This window comes from Phodopus roborovskii, unplaced genomic scaffold, assembly GCF_943737965.1.
Source record: "Phodopus roborovskii unplaced genomic scaffold, PHOROB, whole genome shotgun sequence".
Classification (NCBI taxonomy): Eukaryota; Metazoa; Chordata; class Mammalia; order Rodentia; family Cricetidae; genus Phodopus; species Phodopus roborovskii.
In genome coordinates, this window is record NW_026126611.1 from 12,465,764 (window position 1) to 12,481,820 (window position 16,057).

The following is a 16,057-nucleotide window of genomic DNA, read 5'->3' on the forward strand; positions in this document are numbered from 1 at the left end:
TGCTGCTTACTGATGTGCTCCTCAGAGCTTTCCCAGCTTGCTTTCTTAGAGCACCAGGACCACCTGTCTAATGATGGCACCGCCTGCCGTGAATCAAAAAAAAGGAAGGCTCCATCGGCTTGCCCACAGGCAGGCTGGTGGGGAAATTACTTCAACTGAGGTTCTCCCTCTTCACAAATGACTCTGGCTTATGTCAAGTTGACATGTTTAGTTGCCTTTTGTGTTGTTTTTTAAGACTGGTCTTGTCTAGCTCGGGTGAGTGTAGAACTCTGTTTAGTCCAGCTTCAGACAAGATTCACCACTCTATTGCATCAGCCTCCCAAGTGATGGATTTACAGGTGTGTGTTATTGTGCCTGTCTTCCTTCCTTCCTTCCTTCCTTCCTTCCTTCCTTCCTTCCTTCCTTCCTCCCTCCCTCCCTTTCCTGAGAATGTTTCTGGTAACTGTTGAATTAAAAGTTCAAATATCTCAAGATTAATTTCTTGATTGGCATAAATGTTAAATTATACTGATGCATTTTTGGAGGACATAAATATATAATTACCAAAGCATATTTTCCCTCCAAACATGAAAATGAAGGCATAATTATGTGATTTTTCTTATAATAGTACTTGTATTAAGTATTAAAGGTGCTGACTTGAGGGCTCTCTTCATAACTGGCACTAACACTCCACTATACTTACATTGTTCCATAAATTTATTATTTGTTTGTTTGTTTAATTATTTATTTTGGTTTTTCCAGATAGGGTTTCTCTACACAGCTTTGGAACATGAGCTGGAACTCGCTCTGTAGACCAGGCTAGCCTCGAATTCACAGCCATCCATCTGCCTTTGCCTCCTGAATGCTGAGATTAAAGGCACAAGCAACCACTGCTCAGCTATGTGAAAATATTTGAAAGTGTGGCAATAGTTTTATTCAGGTAGTGTAATAAAACTGGCTGTATGATATCATATGCTTTGTGGTCACAGCACTTGGGTGGTAGATGTGGAGTGATCAAAGTCATGCTAAGTTTTGTATCCAGTTTAAGGTTAAAGTGGGCTACTTGAGATCATGTCACAAAAAAAGCCAGGTTAATAATCACCAAAACCATAGGCTGAAATTCTGGAACATGTAACAAATGTATGAATCCCACAATATTGATAAGCAATAATGGGTTTTTTTTTCCCAGCTGATATGGTATTACCATATAATAATTAATACCATAGTTACACTTTGCTTGATTTAACCAGTTTATAAATTAAATTTGAATTTAAAGTAAGAGCAATTGCTTTGTATCTCATTACAAATTTGCACAATCTGACTGGCATAAAACATAACTACAGTATACGTCGTTTCAGTTAGAGGTCGGGTTTGGTTGCCTTTAACAGAGGTGCAGTTAATGCTGTGAATGTGATAGTGATCTGGGGCTGGAGAGATGGTCAGTGAGAAAGCACGGCACCTCTTCTGGGGACCCGGGCTCCGTTCCCAGCACTTCCTCGGCCCTTCACAGTGGTTTGTAACCGAGTTCCAGGGGATACACACTCAGCAAAACTCCTGTAACAGAAAATAGACAATTCCTTTACGATAGACATACCTTATTCAGGTACTTAATACAACACTTTAATGCACACACAGTCACTTGCAGAGTTTTAAGTTGCCCTCTGACCTCCACACACTCACCTTCGTTCTTGTGTGTACACAGTTACACACATACACACAAATAAGTGAGAATGAAGGAAGACAGCACTATGCTTGGGACAGTGCCTTTCATAACTAGGAATGTCTCTTGTGCTTACTGTTATTCTTTCCTTCTGCTGATTATATTTATGTTTCTTTTTGTTGAAATTTTGTATCAGGACATGGTTATTCAAGCTCTTCAGAAAACTAATAGCAGAAGCCTAGAAGCAGCTGTTGAATTCATTAGTAAAATGAGTTACCAAGACCCTCGCCGAGAGCAAACGGCCGCAGCAGCCGCCAGACCTATTAATGCCAGCGTGAGACCAGGTGATTCGTCTTACAGGCTTTCTGTTCATTTCTCTTGTCTTTTTCTTCCTACAGTGTATTGTAAAACACCCAATATGCCAAATCTTTGGTCTTAGAAGTTGCTGATATTGCCAGGCGTGATGGCACAGTCCTGGTAACACCAACATTTGGGAGATGGAGGCTGGAGAATTAGTAATTCAGAGCCAGCCATAGCTACAAAATGAGTTCAGAGTCAGCTTGAACTACAGGAGGCCCTGGCTCAAACACTCAAACAAAACAAAAAGTAGAAAGGAAGGAAGACTGGGGGTAGATGGAGAAACAGACTGACAAACACAGCCATTAGCATCTGATTTAGAGGAACACTTGATAGGGATGAAAGGGGATTTATTTACATTTTATTTTTATGTGTATGTATCCTGCACATGTATGTGTGCCACATGCGTTTCTGGTGCCACTGAGGTTTAGGCTCTGGGGTGGCAGTAAACCACCATATGGGGCACTAGGAACTGAAGGAAGGTCCTCTGCAGAGCAGCAATTAGTCCTACACTTTCAGCCACCCGATAGATGAGTTTGCCAGTGAGGTTGAAGGAAAGCCAAGAGCAAAGTGTTCCTTCTTCCTGTCCTCTTATGTGAGCTCCACCAGTAAGTGTGGCCAGGGTTAGGAGGAGTCTTCTCACCTCAAATGATCCAATCAAGAAATCCTCACAGGTGTAGTCAAGTTGACACCCAAGCTTAGTCATCAAAGTATACAATAAGGTGAAGTTTCAAATCTCAAACTGATTGTGGTATATGGGAGTTCCAGGCTAGCCAGGGCTATGTAGTGAGAACCTGTGTCAAGATAAATAACCAAATAAGTGTCTTTTTTTTCAATACCATATCATTATTAATAGCCACAATATTTTCTTCCCATGGGAAACCTGAATGGGTCTATATGTGTATATGTTGACTCTTACTTAAAAACCAATTTTTAAAGGAAAATGGGGGGGGGAAGCATCATGTTTACTAAATCTTACTTCTTTGCTTACTTTACCAGTCATAACTTTCTTTGTTATTAAATAGTGTACAAAAAATTTGTATTTTTGTGATGTCAGGGAGGGATGGGACCCAGGGCCTCACAGCTGATAAGCACACATTGTACCCTGAGCTGCATTCCTAGTCCTCCAGAATTGCAAGTTCCGTTGACACTCACCGTATGCTTTACTATTATCCACTGTCCCATCTGCAGGGTAAGGACTGAACCTGGGTCTTTGGACAAACAATTTGTCACTGTGCTGTATCTCCAAGCACCACCACCCCTCCTGTTTTTAAAAACCTGTGTATCTAAGGCTTTGACCTTCCTAAATTTCAAAGAACTTGACAATTATTTGAGGCTTTCATAGATGTTACTATCCAGGAAAGGGTGGTACCAAACCATCTGAAGAAAAAAAAAAATGTTGAAGATCAAGAACAGAGGAAAAGTCCCCAAGAAATTGATCCTTGTGTGTGTGATAGGGAATTGGTTTGATTTTGCTTTCTTTTCATTTGTTCACACCCCACCCCACCCCCCATCCCCAGACAGGGGTTTCTCTGTGTGACAGACCTGGCTGTCCTGGAACTTGCTCTGGAAACCAGGCTGGCCTCAAACTCACAGAGACCTGACAAGTGCTGAGATTAAAGGCGTGTGCCACCACTGCCCAGCTGATTTTGCTTTCCTATTTATTTGTTTTGAGACATAATTTTGCCATGTAGCTCAGGCTGGGCCAGAGCTCAATATAAAGCACAGGTTGCCTTGAATTGGCAGTAGCTTCTGGCTTCCCAAGTACTACGATTATTATCCCCAGTGTCAGAGTTCCTCTGTTTAGAACACCTGATATTGCCTGAAGCCTAAAGTAAGGGTTCATTTAACCTTACTAACAAGGTACCTTCATGTGTGTAGTCAGGGACAGGGGGCAGCATTAGGACTCCCAACACTGAGTAATTCACTGCTGTGTTGTCCTGGGACCTTAGTAATTAGAGTTATCAGGTAAGCCTAGCAGTGTTCCTCAGGTGGGAAGGAAGTGCTAGCTTTTTCAAAGAAACTGGAAACAAACTGAACCCCAATTTGGGGCCGGGTTCTTGTTTTATTTTGGAAAAAAGAACGATAGCAACAAAACTTAATTTCTCCCTTAAATTTTTTTTTTTTTTTTTTTTTTTTTCTTTTGTCGTTGTTTTGAGACAAGGTCTCCGGGCTGGAGAGATGGCTTAGTGGTTAAGAATGTATACTGTGAGGTATAAAGAATAGAAAAGGAATTAGCACATCCAGTATTTTGGTTAGGGTTTATTGCTGTGAAGAGACTATGATCATGGCAGCTCTTATAAAGGAAAACATTTAACTGGGCTGGTTTATAGGTTCAGGGTTCAGTTCATTATTGTTGTTGTGGGAAACCTAGCAGCACACAGTCAGTGGTGGTGAAGGAGCTGAGGGTCCTCTGCAGGCAGCAGGGGATGAGAGAGGGAGAGAGAGAGAGAGAGAGAGAGAGAGCGCCACGGGCCTGGCTTGATCTTCTGAAACCTCAAAGGGCCCCCCATACATGTCCTCCAGTAAGGTCACACCTACTTCAACAGGGTCACACATCCTTAATCCTTTGAAGTGTTGCCACTCTTTATGAGCCTGTGGGGGTCATTTTCTTTTCTTTGTTTAAAATAATTTATTTTATGTGCGCTGGTGTGAAGGTGTCAGATCCCCTGGAACTGGAGTTACAGGCAGGTGTGAGCTGCCATGTGAGTTCTGGGAACTGAACCCAGGTCCTCTGGAAGAGCAGCCAGTGCTCTTAACTGCTGAGCCACATCTCCAGCCCCTATGGAGGCCATTTTCATTCAAACTACCACATCAAGATTTAAGAGAAAAAACAAAAGGACTGAGTACTGCTTTTGCAGAGGACTCAAGTTCGATTCTCAGCACTCACATCAGGTGGCTCACAACTTCAGCTCCAGAAGATTTCATGCCTCTGACCTGCAAGGGCATCTCCATTCAGATGCAGACACATACATATAATTAAAAATATCCAAGAGGTGATGAACACCTTTAACTCAGAAGGCAGAGGCAGGCAGATCTCTGAGTTAGAGGGTAGCTTAATCTACAGAGTGAGTTCCAGGGAGAAACCCTGTCTCACAAAATAATAATAATAACAATAATAATATAAATGTTTTAAAGTAAGATTAATAATAAAAATAAAGTTACAAAATAAAAAAAGAGACGAGGTCTCTAGAGCCTTGACTAGCCTCAAACTTGACATGTGCATTATAAATTCCAGGTAGGCCTGGATGTCTTCAAGACATACCTCCCTGTCTTCTCCCTTTCCTTCAAACCTGAGGAACTGACTGAACTTGATCCCTGTGGCCTACGTAATAGAAGGAGAGAACCTACACATGTGACCCACACATGATGCTATGGCACATGTATATTCACACAAAGGAACAAAATTAATGAAATGTCATAAACATGTTAAGAAAAATCACTTGCTGGAATTGTGTTTCATAACCATTGTGGGTAGGGGCTAAATCCAGCTAACTAACACTTGTACTTGTTGGGGGAGGATGTGATGGGAATACTTAAAATCTGTTCTCTTCGATGTGGGTAGGGTTGTTGTACCTTGTTTCCCAGTACATGGAAGTCTAGAGCAAGAGGGCCAAGACTCTGAGGCCGGCTTACACTACGTGACAAATGAAACCCTGAAATAACTAGTCAGTTCATTATTTTGGGTGGTTCCCGAGAATGCATTGGGTTTTTGTTATTTTTATGTTATGAATGTTTTACTTGCGTGTCTTTATGTGGGCTCATGTATCTAGTGCCTGTAAAGTTCAAAAGAGGGTATTCCGTGCCCTGGAGCTGGAGTTACCGTTGTAAGCTGCCCTGTGGGTAGTGGGAACTGAATATAGGTCCTCTGTAAGAGCAGTGGACACTTTTAACCACGGAGCCATCTCTCCAGCCCCAAGAGTGCATTGTTATTATTAACTACAGTGAATATGTTGTAAGGCTGGTCTCTTGACTCCCTAGTTAACAATTCTTAACTTGACTATCATTTAGTAGTATCAGAATTCTGAGATAAATTATTTTAAAAAGACAGGTTAAAAAAACATGACTATTCTCTTCTTTATAATCACAGGAAATGTGCAACAATCAATTAACCGAAAACAAAGCTGGAAAGGTTCTAAAGAGTCTTTAGTTCCTCAGAGACACGGCCCACCTCTGGGAGAAAATGTGGTCTATCGTTCTGAAAGCCCCAACTCACAGGCAGATGTAGGAAGGCCCCTGTCTGGATCCGGCATTACAGCATTTGCTCAAGCTCACCCAAGCAATGGACAGAGAGTGAATCCCCCACCGCCACCTCAAGTTAGGAGTGTTACTCCTCCACCACCTCCAAGAGGCCAGACCCCTCCTCCACGAGGTACAACTCCACCTCCCCCTTCATGGGAAGCAAACTCACAGACAAAGCGCTATTCTGGGAACATGGAATATGTAATCTCCCGAATCTCTCCTGTCCCACCTGGGACATGGCAGGAGAGCTACCCTCCACCACCTCTTAACACTTCTCCCATGAACCCTCCTAACCAGGGGCAGAGAGGCATTAATTCTGTTCCAGTTGGCAGACAACCAATCATCATGCAAAGTACTAACAAATTTACCTTTCCACCAGGGAGACCTGGAGTTCAGAATGGTGGTGGTCAGACTGATTTTATCGTGCACCAAAATGTTGTCTCCACTGGAGCTGTAAATCGGCAGCCGCCACCTCCATATCCTCTGACCCCAACTAATGGACAGGGCCCTTCTGCTTTACAGGCAGGGGCATCTGCTGCTCCTCCATCATATGCAAATGGAAATATTCCCCAAACGATGATGGTGCCAAACAGGAACAGTCACAACATGGAGCTTTATAATATCAATATACCTGGACTGCAAACAACTTGGCCCCAGTCATCTTCTGCTCCTGTCCAATCGTCCCCGAGCAGTGGGCATGAAATTCCTACATGGCAACCCAACATACCAGTGAGGTCAAATTCTTTTAATAACCCCTTGGGAAGTAGACCAAGTCACTGTGCTAATTCTCAGCCTTCAGCCACTACAGTCACTGCGATCACACCAGCTCCTATTCAACAGCCTGTGAAAAGCATTCGTGTCCTGAAACCAGAGCTGCAGACTGCTTTAGCCCCTACCCATCCTTCTTGGATGCCACAGCCAATTCAGACTGTTCAGCCTGCCCCTTTTCCTGAGGGCACAGCTTCAAATGCGCCTGTCATTCCACCAGCTGCTGAGGCTCCAAGCTATCAAGGTCCACCACCACCTTATCCAAAACATCTGCTACACCAGAACCCATCTGTTCCTCCCTATGAGTCAATAAATAAACCATGCAAAGATGATCAGCCTAACTTACCCAAGGAAGACGATGGTGAGAAAAGTCTGGAAAATGTTGATAGCGGGGATAAAGAAAAGAAACAGATTACAACTTCACCTATCACTGTTAGGAAAAACAAGAAAGATGAAGAACGAAGAGAGTCTCGGATCCAGAGCTACTCACCGCAGGCGTTTAAATTCTTCATGGAGCAGCATGTAGAAAACGTCCTGAAATCTCATCAGCAGCGTCTGCATCGGAAAAAACAATTAGAAAATGAAATGATGCGGGTAAAACTTTTACAAATATTTTCACACTTGAGCTTCTCTTTCCTTGGTATTTTAAAATACTATGCTCCAGTATTCTTGTAGAGAGATACAATGTGTTGCCAATAATTTGAGTAAACTTCCAGAGAATTTTTGATTGTAACATTTCAGTGATTTATTTAGCATTCCCTATAATAAAGTTCTTGTGTAAATTTAAAATACATTATTTGTACTATGTGAGATATGGAAATTAAAACAAGGGTTATTTTCTAGGTTTTATGTATTATTTTACAACATACAAAAGTCAACCAGAAATAATCTGGGTGATCTTTCAATACACGTATGAATGAGTGCTTTTTAGCTGAGAATTTGGCATTTATTCTTTATATACACATTATTAGAAAGTGCCAAAGTCTTAATCCCAGCAATCAGGAGGCAGAGGCCTGCATTGCTAGTTCCAAGGCAGCGAAGGCTATGTAGCAAGACTGTCACACAAACCAGAAGAAAAAAATGAAAAGGAAGTGTCAGAATCATCTCTTTGCAGTTCCTTTCCTCGTCTAATTATGCTTGAGGAAAGTGGGCTTAAATTGCAGAAGGCATCGTGACCAGAGTACTGTGCACTCCCTTCAGATGCCATTGGCAGGCGCTGTGCTTGAGCCCTCACCATCATGGTTGTATCATATGCTCAGAGTGCAAAGCTTTGACTCTCCTGCCTTTTACATCCACCCTCGAAGTGTAAGAAGAGTGTGCGTCTCCTCCCCTCATACTGAAAGAGCTGTAGAATGACTCCTTATTTCCAGGCAACTTTAGTTCAGTGCTGGCGGGGCGGAGTGGGGGGCGGTGGGAAGGAAGGTTTTGAGACAGGGTTTCTCTGTGTAGCTCTGGCTGTCCTGAAACTCAGAGAACCACCAGCCTCTGCCTCCAGAGTGTTGGGATTAAAGCTGTGTGTCACTCCTGACCAGCCAATATTTTCTTTCTATAATTATGTTCAAGGAAAATTACCACAAATTCTTTTATTCACATTGTTCTTAGAAGTTCTTACTAAAGTCTATGTATTCTCTTAGTTTATTTTTCCTTTTTCCTCTTCACTTTCACTAATAGCTGACTTAAACTTTCATGGTGTTGGAAGCTTTGCTGACTTCTGTAGCCTCCATTACTGTGTAGGCAAGTAAGATTTTTAAGAGAAAGAGTTGTGTACTAAGTCTGGCATGCTACCACTCTGAAAAGATTTTGCATGCAAATGCACATCCTAACAGAAGCATGAGGTTGCTCTTTGAGATTAGTCTTGCATTTCTAAAATTAGCCTGTACTCTTCTAAGACTTGTCTTTTTAAACTTCAGTAAAATCTGTAGTAGCCGAAGAAACCCCTTGCCTTCTAAGTCCAGGTGTCCTGTCACTGCTTAGAAGCTGAGCTTTGTGTTTATCTGGTTTTTGATTGGTAATACCCTCAATCACAATCATTTTAGAAACGATTTCAGAATATCTGAAAGACACCAAGCAGGTTGTCCCTCTGCACTTTGTTAGAGGCTTTAGAGGTCTGGTCTGTACACTGGTGGTCTCGGAAAAAGAAAGATTACCATGCCTGTTGTATATTTCTTTTAAAAAAAATTTAGCTACATCTTTATTCATATGTGTCTCTCTGTGTATGTGTGTGTTCATGCACACATACACACAAGCCTCTGAGAACAGGTAGAGGTCAGAGGACAACATGAGGGGGTGGGTTCTGTCCACCACGTGCTTCTCAGGGATCAAACTGGGAGAGTCAGACTTGGCCACAGATGCCTTTACCTACTAAGCCATTTGTCTTCCTCCCTCCCTCCCTCCCTCCCTCCCTCCCTTCTTCCCTCCCTTCTTCCCTTCCTTCCTTTTTGATTGAGCCTGGGTGAAAAAAAATTCTCTCTGTGAAAGATAAAATCAGGGGGAAAATAGTTGAGGCATAGACATTCTACAGAAACGTTTTGTGAAGGCAGTTTGATGCTGTAATTTGGGGTTATGCATGGAGAGAGTTGAGAGTGCATGTTGGCAGACATCTGTTTTACCGGGTATTGGGAAGCTGTTCTGTGAGTCCTTTAGAGAGGAATAGAACCCTGACTGTTAACACCCTCTTCTACTTGCTCCACAGCTGAATTTGCATATATACTCAATCTTGTGTATTGTTCACTAGCTTTCAAGCTTGACTTTGATTATTAATTTTTCTCTGAAATACATTCTAGAATTCTAACATGCTTTATTAAAAATCATTATGCATTTAACTTTCAAAAATATGCCTGGATTTTGTCTTAAGCTATCTCTTACTAGTCAATGCAATTCCTTATTTAACCTCTAGTTTATTTACCTAGGTTGGATTATCTCAAGATGCCCAGGATCAAATGAGAAAGATGCTTTGCCAGAAAGAGTCTAACTATATTCGTCTTAAGAGGGCTAAAATGGACAAGTCTATGTTTGTGAAGATAAAGACACTAGGAATAGGAGCGTTTGGGGAAGTCTGTCTAGCAAGAAAAGTTGATACTAAAGCTTTGTATGCAACAAAAACTCTGCGAAAGAAAGATGTTCTACTTCGAAACCAAGTCGCTCATGTTAAAGCCGAGAGAGATATTCTAGCTGAAGCTGACAACGAGTGGGTAGTTCGATTGTATTATTCATTCCAAGATAAGGACAATTTGTATTTTGTGATGGACTACATCCCTGGGGGCGATATGATGAGCCTGTTGATTAGAATGGGCATCTTTCCAGAAAATCTGGCACGTTTCTACATAGCAGAACTTACCTGTGCAGTTGAAAGTGTTCATAAAATGGGTTTTATCCATAGAGATATTAAGCCTGATAACATTTTGATCGACCGAGATGGCCACATTAAGTTGACTGACTTTGGTCTGTGCACTGGCTTCAGATGGACACATGATTCCAAGTACTACCAGAGTGGTAAGTGAGCTTGTAAATTCCATTTTAGAGTTTGTTTGTGTAGTACAGTGTAAGATGGCTTCAACGCTGGATGAGACGAGTAGACATAGGTTGGTTTCAAACTCTCGTTAAATTTTGGTGAATTCCTTTCACTTACATCTATAAAGTTAAAGATTGTATAAAGTTTATTTTTAGATATCATTAAATTTTTTTAAAGAAACTATAGAATTTTGTCACTTTTGAAATGTGTCAGTTTTTAAAAATAATTTTGGAATAAAGTCTTCTCTGTGTCCAGCAAGATAACTAGTAGTTGTTAGATGCCCTTAATAATTATTTCCCTTCTTTCCTCCAGAGACATCCATTATTTTGAACTTTGTAATCCGTTCTTTACTTTTCTTAGTTTTGCTGCTGCTGTTGCTTCCCGGGTCCCCTGCCTGCTAGGCAGGTAGTCAGTCTACCACTAAGCTGTGCCCTCACCACTTGGTACTTTTATTCTGAAATAAGCCCTCATTAGGTTGCACAGAAGTCAGTTGAACTTATCCTCAGTAGATCAGAAAAGCCTTCATCCTGGGATCCTCCAGACTCAGCTTCTTAAGTAACTGGGTATAGGCTTGTATTTTACAGTGTTATGTATTATATTTGTCAATAATATATTACTTCATTTTTCCTACACTTACAACTATTTAAATATACTCATTCTATATGTATGTTTGTGTTTCTTACTTCTTTTTGTTTACTTCTTTTGTTTTTGAGATTTCTCCATGTTACTGTATATATCTGTTCTCACTGCTATTTAGGATACTATATATGACTGTCACACAACCTACTTAACCCTAAACACATGGCACAAGATTCTATTTACTCATATGACACTGTGAGGCAGAATGAAGACGTGAGACTTAGGTGAAGTAACTTGTCCTCGGTCAGACAGAAATTAAGTGTAAGGGCTAGGCTTTGAACCCAGGTTTGTCTGATTACAGGGCCCATGTTATTTCTACCACACTGCTTCACCAAGAACCCTGCAAGCACTAATGGAAGAGTAAGTTGATCTAATGTTTGTTGAATACTTACTATATCCTAGGTGCTTTGCATATAATCTAATGTAGTGCTTACAGCATCTTCTAAGGTGTTAGCCAGATGAATCTCTTTCTTTTTTATTTATTTGATTTTGAGGCAGGACTTCAGTAGCACAGGCCGGTTTTTTGTTTTTGTTTTTTTTTGTTGTTGTTGTTGTTGTTTGGTTTTGGTTTTGGTTGGTTGGTTTTTGTTTTTTGTTTTTTTTTTTTTTTTTTGTTTGGTTTTGTTTTTGGTTTTATTTTTTTGAGACAGGATTTCTCTGTGTAACATCTTTGGCTGTCCTGGAACTTGCTTTGTAGACCAGTCTAGCCTTGAACCCACAGAGAAATATATAGTGTTTACCTAGTGTTTGTCCTGCCTCGGGCATCATAGACATGCTCTTCCATACCCAACACATTGAGTGGACACAATTAAATGTTTCCCACACTTAACTTTATTACCTCTGATTCTCTGGAAAAGTATAATTCCTAGCCTCTGGAAAATGGGAAATATATATACATTATATATGCACTAATTCGTACTATATTACATTACATACTATATATACATTCACTTATTTATAATTTTCTTTTTGTGTACATTGGTGATTTGCCTGCATGTGTGTCTGTGTAGGGGGTGTCAGATCTTGACAAACAGTTGTGAGCTGCCCTGTAGGTGCTGGGAATTGCACCCTGTCCTCTGGAAGAACAGTTGTTAGTGCTCTTAATCACTGAGCCATCTCTAGCCCTGGGTACTATAGTTTAATGAAATTTCCCAGGTGATTATTCCAATTAGATTAATTTCAGTACTGTAAGTAGTTTTAAATACCCTACATATGCTAATGATTCCCTTCTCTCTAGAAATGTTTTCTCCCTGTTTCCACCTGGATATCAAATAGCTGTTTAACTTTGTTAACAAAGAGCGGCCACAGCTGTGCGCTCACTGTCCTTCTCGGCTCTAGAACCCTGTGGTGCTGGCACCTGCCCAGGTGGCTGAGTCCCTCAGCAGCTGCATTCTACCCCCTCCGCCAAGCTTGTGCAGTTCCCTGGTTGGCCTGTGTCTTCCCCAGTCTGCTCTGTACAGCACAGAAGCAGTGTTGGCCCTGCTGCAGCCTTCCATGCTGTGGGACCTGCTTCCTTTACTCATGGGTCAGGTCCTTCTGTTCCCGCTTCAGACTCTCCTCTACCTTTTCACTGTAAATCTGTATTGCCCTTCATTTCTCCCTTATTCCCTGCACTGGCTTGTCTCCTGATGCTGTTTCTCTGGGGAAAGCCTTGTCCTTCCAAATGATTGGGTCCTTGCGTTTTACATTTTAGCAAATGTTACTTTCTCATTTGGTCTCCTTTGCCATCCAGTCTAATGTAACTGTCAGGTCGCATTTGTGTCCCCTCCTATATATATTGTCTTCATAGGATAGTCAGTGTGTCTTTTTTGTCTTTTTCTCTAGACTTGTCTTGAATACCTGGGTTCAAGTAATCTTCCCGCCTCTGCCTTCTGTGAGGCTGGGACTGCAGACCCATGCCACACCGTGTGTGTGTGTGTGTGTGTGTGTGTGTGTGTGAGTGTGTGAGTGTGTGTGAGTGTGTGTGTATGTAAGTGTGTGTGTGTGTGTGAGGCTGGGACTGCAGACCCATGCCACACCGTGTGTGTGTGTGTGTGTGTGTGTGTGTGTGTGTGTGTGTGTGTGTGTGCTCTCCCTGTGTCTGCCACCCAGTATACCCTCAGTGCTCTCATCTTCATCACCGTTTTCTTTCATGTGTGTGTGGGCAGATGTGGTTATATGCACTGTAGGGGCGGGGCCGGTGTCTGGTATCTTCCTTGATGATTATCTTTTACTTTTTATATAGTGTATAGTTTATATAGTATATGTGTCTATGGGCACAGTGTGTACATGGCATGATGTTTAAAGATCAGAGTACAACTTGTGGGAGTTGGCTCTGTCCTAGTGTATGATACAGTGACCCAGATGGGGTCATTTACCTGGGAAATGGCAAGCTCCTTTACCAGCTGAGACATCTCAGCAGCCCTCCTCCTTTGGGTTTGTTTTTTTGTTTGTTTGTTTGTTTGTTTGTTTTTTGTTTTTTTGGTTTTTTTTTTTTTTTTTGGTTTTTTTTATTTTCCTTCTTGAGACTGGGTTTCTTACTGTACCTGGAGCTCATGGATTTGGGTAAGCTGGCTGGTCACAGTTCCAGGGACCCACCTGTCTCCGCCTTCCCAAGGGGAGGGTTACAGCACCTAAGTTTTACAGGGTGTTAGGGATCCAGAGTCAGGTCCTTAAGCTTGTGCAGCTGTAACTTTACCAACTGAGCCCTCTCCCCCCATTTTTTAAAATTCTTGGTTTAAAAAAATAATAAAAACCAAAACCAGTCCTTTATTTTGTTATGTGGAAGTCAGAGATCTTGCTGGAGTTGCCTGTCTCCTTCACATAGTTCCTGAGGGTTAAACTCAGGTCATTGAGGACTAGCTGTCTTGCTGGGTCCTCTTTGGTTTTTGAGATAAGTCTCTCTACATAGCTCAGTTTTCCTGAAACTCACTATATAGACTAGGCTGACCTTGAACTCACAGAGGCCTCCCAAGTGCTGGGAGTAAAATCATACTGTATAGCAAATTTGAGGACAGTCTGAGGTACAGTGAGACACTGTCTCCAAAAATATAAAAAAAAAAAAAAAATAAGAAAAAGAAAGAGAGAAGAAAGGAAAGAAAAGAAAAAAGAAAGAGGAAGAAATAAATAGGGCTGGAGACAAGAATGTCTATCTGAGTCAGTTTCCAGAACCCATGCAAGTTAGATCACACCTGCCTACGTCTCCAGCTACAAGCAGACGTGACACTGCTGGCTTATGAGGACACTGTACCCATGTGTATACACATAATTAATAAATCTTAAAAGAGAAAACTAATTAGAAGGAGCCAGCAAACTTGTGGCGGGATCACAGGTATATTCCACCGAGCCAGATGATTGCCAGCCCCCTCTAACAACTGAGGTCACCTTCAGCCCCCGTCATCTCTGTTTCTTACATGTATATGCTTGTGTGTGTGCTTCTCCCCTGCCAGAGTGTGAGCTGTCTCAGTGAAAAATCTTAGAGTCTTTGTTGAATGAATGAAATTGATTTAGATGTATTTAAAAATACCCTCAGAAAAATAACAATGGTTTCAATGAGATACTTCCTCCTACCTCCTCATGACTTAACTGTTATTACCATTTAACACAAAGTAAATCATTGAGTCTTCAGTTTGTCTCAGTTCAAATCTTTTCCTGTCAATATCTCAGCAGACAGGCCCTTACCAGTAATAGTAATGCTGCCAGTGACTTGGCATCTTTTGTGCATTAATTCATCACAGGGGAAGTAGTACTAGCTCCTAGTCATGATATCAGCAGTTAAACAGACATGAGGGTTACGTTTGTCCGTGTGGCTTTCATTTAATTTTTTTCCTTTTTATTGTACAGGGGATCATCCACGGCAAGATAGCATGGATTTCAGTAATGAATGGGGAGATCCCTCCAATTGTCGGTGTGGAGACAGACTAAAGCCACTAGAACGGAGAGCCGCACGCCAGCACCAGCGGTGTCTAGCACATTCTTTGGTTGGGACTCCCAATTACATTGCACCTGAAGTACTACTACGAACAGGCAAAGAGCATTTATTTGTCTCATAAGTAATTTCAGTCTTTTGAGATCAGCCAGAGTTACACTAGAATATACTTTATTTCTTTTCAGGGTTAAGATAAAAGTTGATTTTACAGTATTAAGTTATTGCTTTAGTAAGCATTAATGCTAATGTTGTTTGTATTCTGAGCATTTTTAAAAGTATTTTTATGAGTAACTGTAATTTTGGTACCTTTAGGATATACACAGTTGTGTGACTGGTGGAGTGTTGGTGTTATTCTTTTTGAAATGTTGGTGGGACAACCTCCTTTCTTGGCACAAACCCCATTAGAAACACAAATGAAGGTAAGCTATAGGATCTGCACCAAAAACCATCAGCCCTTCTACCATAGATCTCTTTGTGTGCTGTTCTCAAGAGTGCCTTTGTGTGTCCTGGCTAAAACACTTGAGGCAGAAGCAGTTCACGTTCTTTCAGATGTTTCCTTTTGAGAAAGGGTCTCAGTCTGTCACCCTGAATTGGCCTAGAATTCACCATGTAAACCAACTGACCCTGGAGATCTGTCTCTCCCTCCAGGGTTTTAAATGTCTGCATAGAGCGGAGACTTCATAGGAATAGAGAGCAGGTTTAAAGATGAAAGTCATTTATATGTCACACAGCTTAAAGTAACTTTATCAATAGTTGAGTACACCTTTATTTTTTTTTTTTTTATGGTTCTGTTTTGTTTTGGGAGTGGTAGAATTCCAGCCCAGGGTCTCTGATAGGCTAGATTAGTGCTCTACCACAGAGCTGCGTCCCAGGCCTCGTGGGCTCCTTTTGAGTGTAACCAACACAAGCTAGCTGTGTTTTAATAACTTATTTGGTTTTATGTGCATTGGTATAAAGGTGTCAGATACTCAGGAACTGGAGTTATAGATAGTTT

General features: G+C 41.4%; 1 protein-coding gene across 1 annotated transcript in view; it reads left to right on the plus strand.

Moving 5' to 3' along the window:
* Positions 1-16,057, plus strand: part of Lats1 (large tumor suppressor kinase 1) — a 28,934-nt gene that overhangs the window by 7,889 nt on the left and 4,988 nt on the right. The window contains exons 3-7 of the mRNA XM_051206031.1: positions 1,836-1,983; positions 6,087-7,600; positions 9,916-10,498; positions 14,979-15,161; positions 15,376-15,482. Coding sequence (XP_051061988.1) covers positions 1,836-1,983; positions 6,087-7,600; positions 9,916-10,498; positions 14,979-15,161; positions 15,376-15,482 — 2,535 coding nt within the window. The remainder of the gene's footprint in view (positions 1-1,835; positions 1,984-6,086; positions 7,601-9,915; positions 10,499-14,978; positions 15,162-15,375; positions 15,483-16,057) is intronic.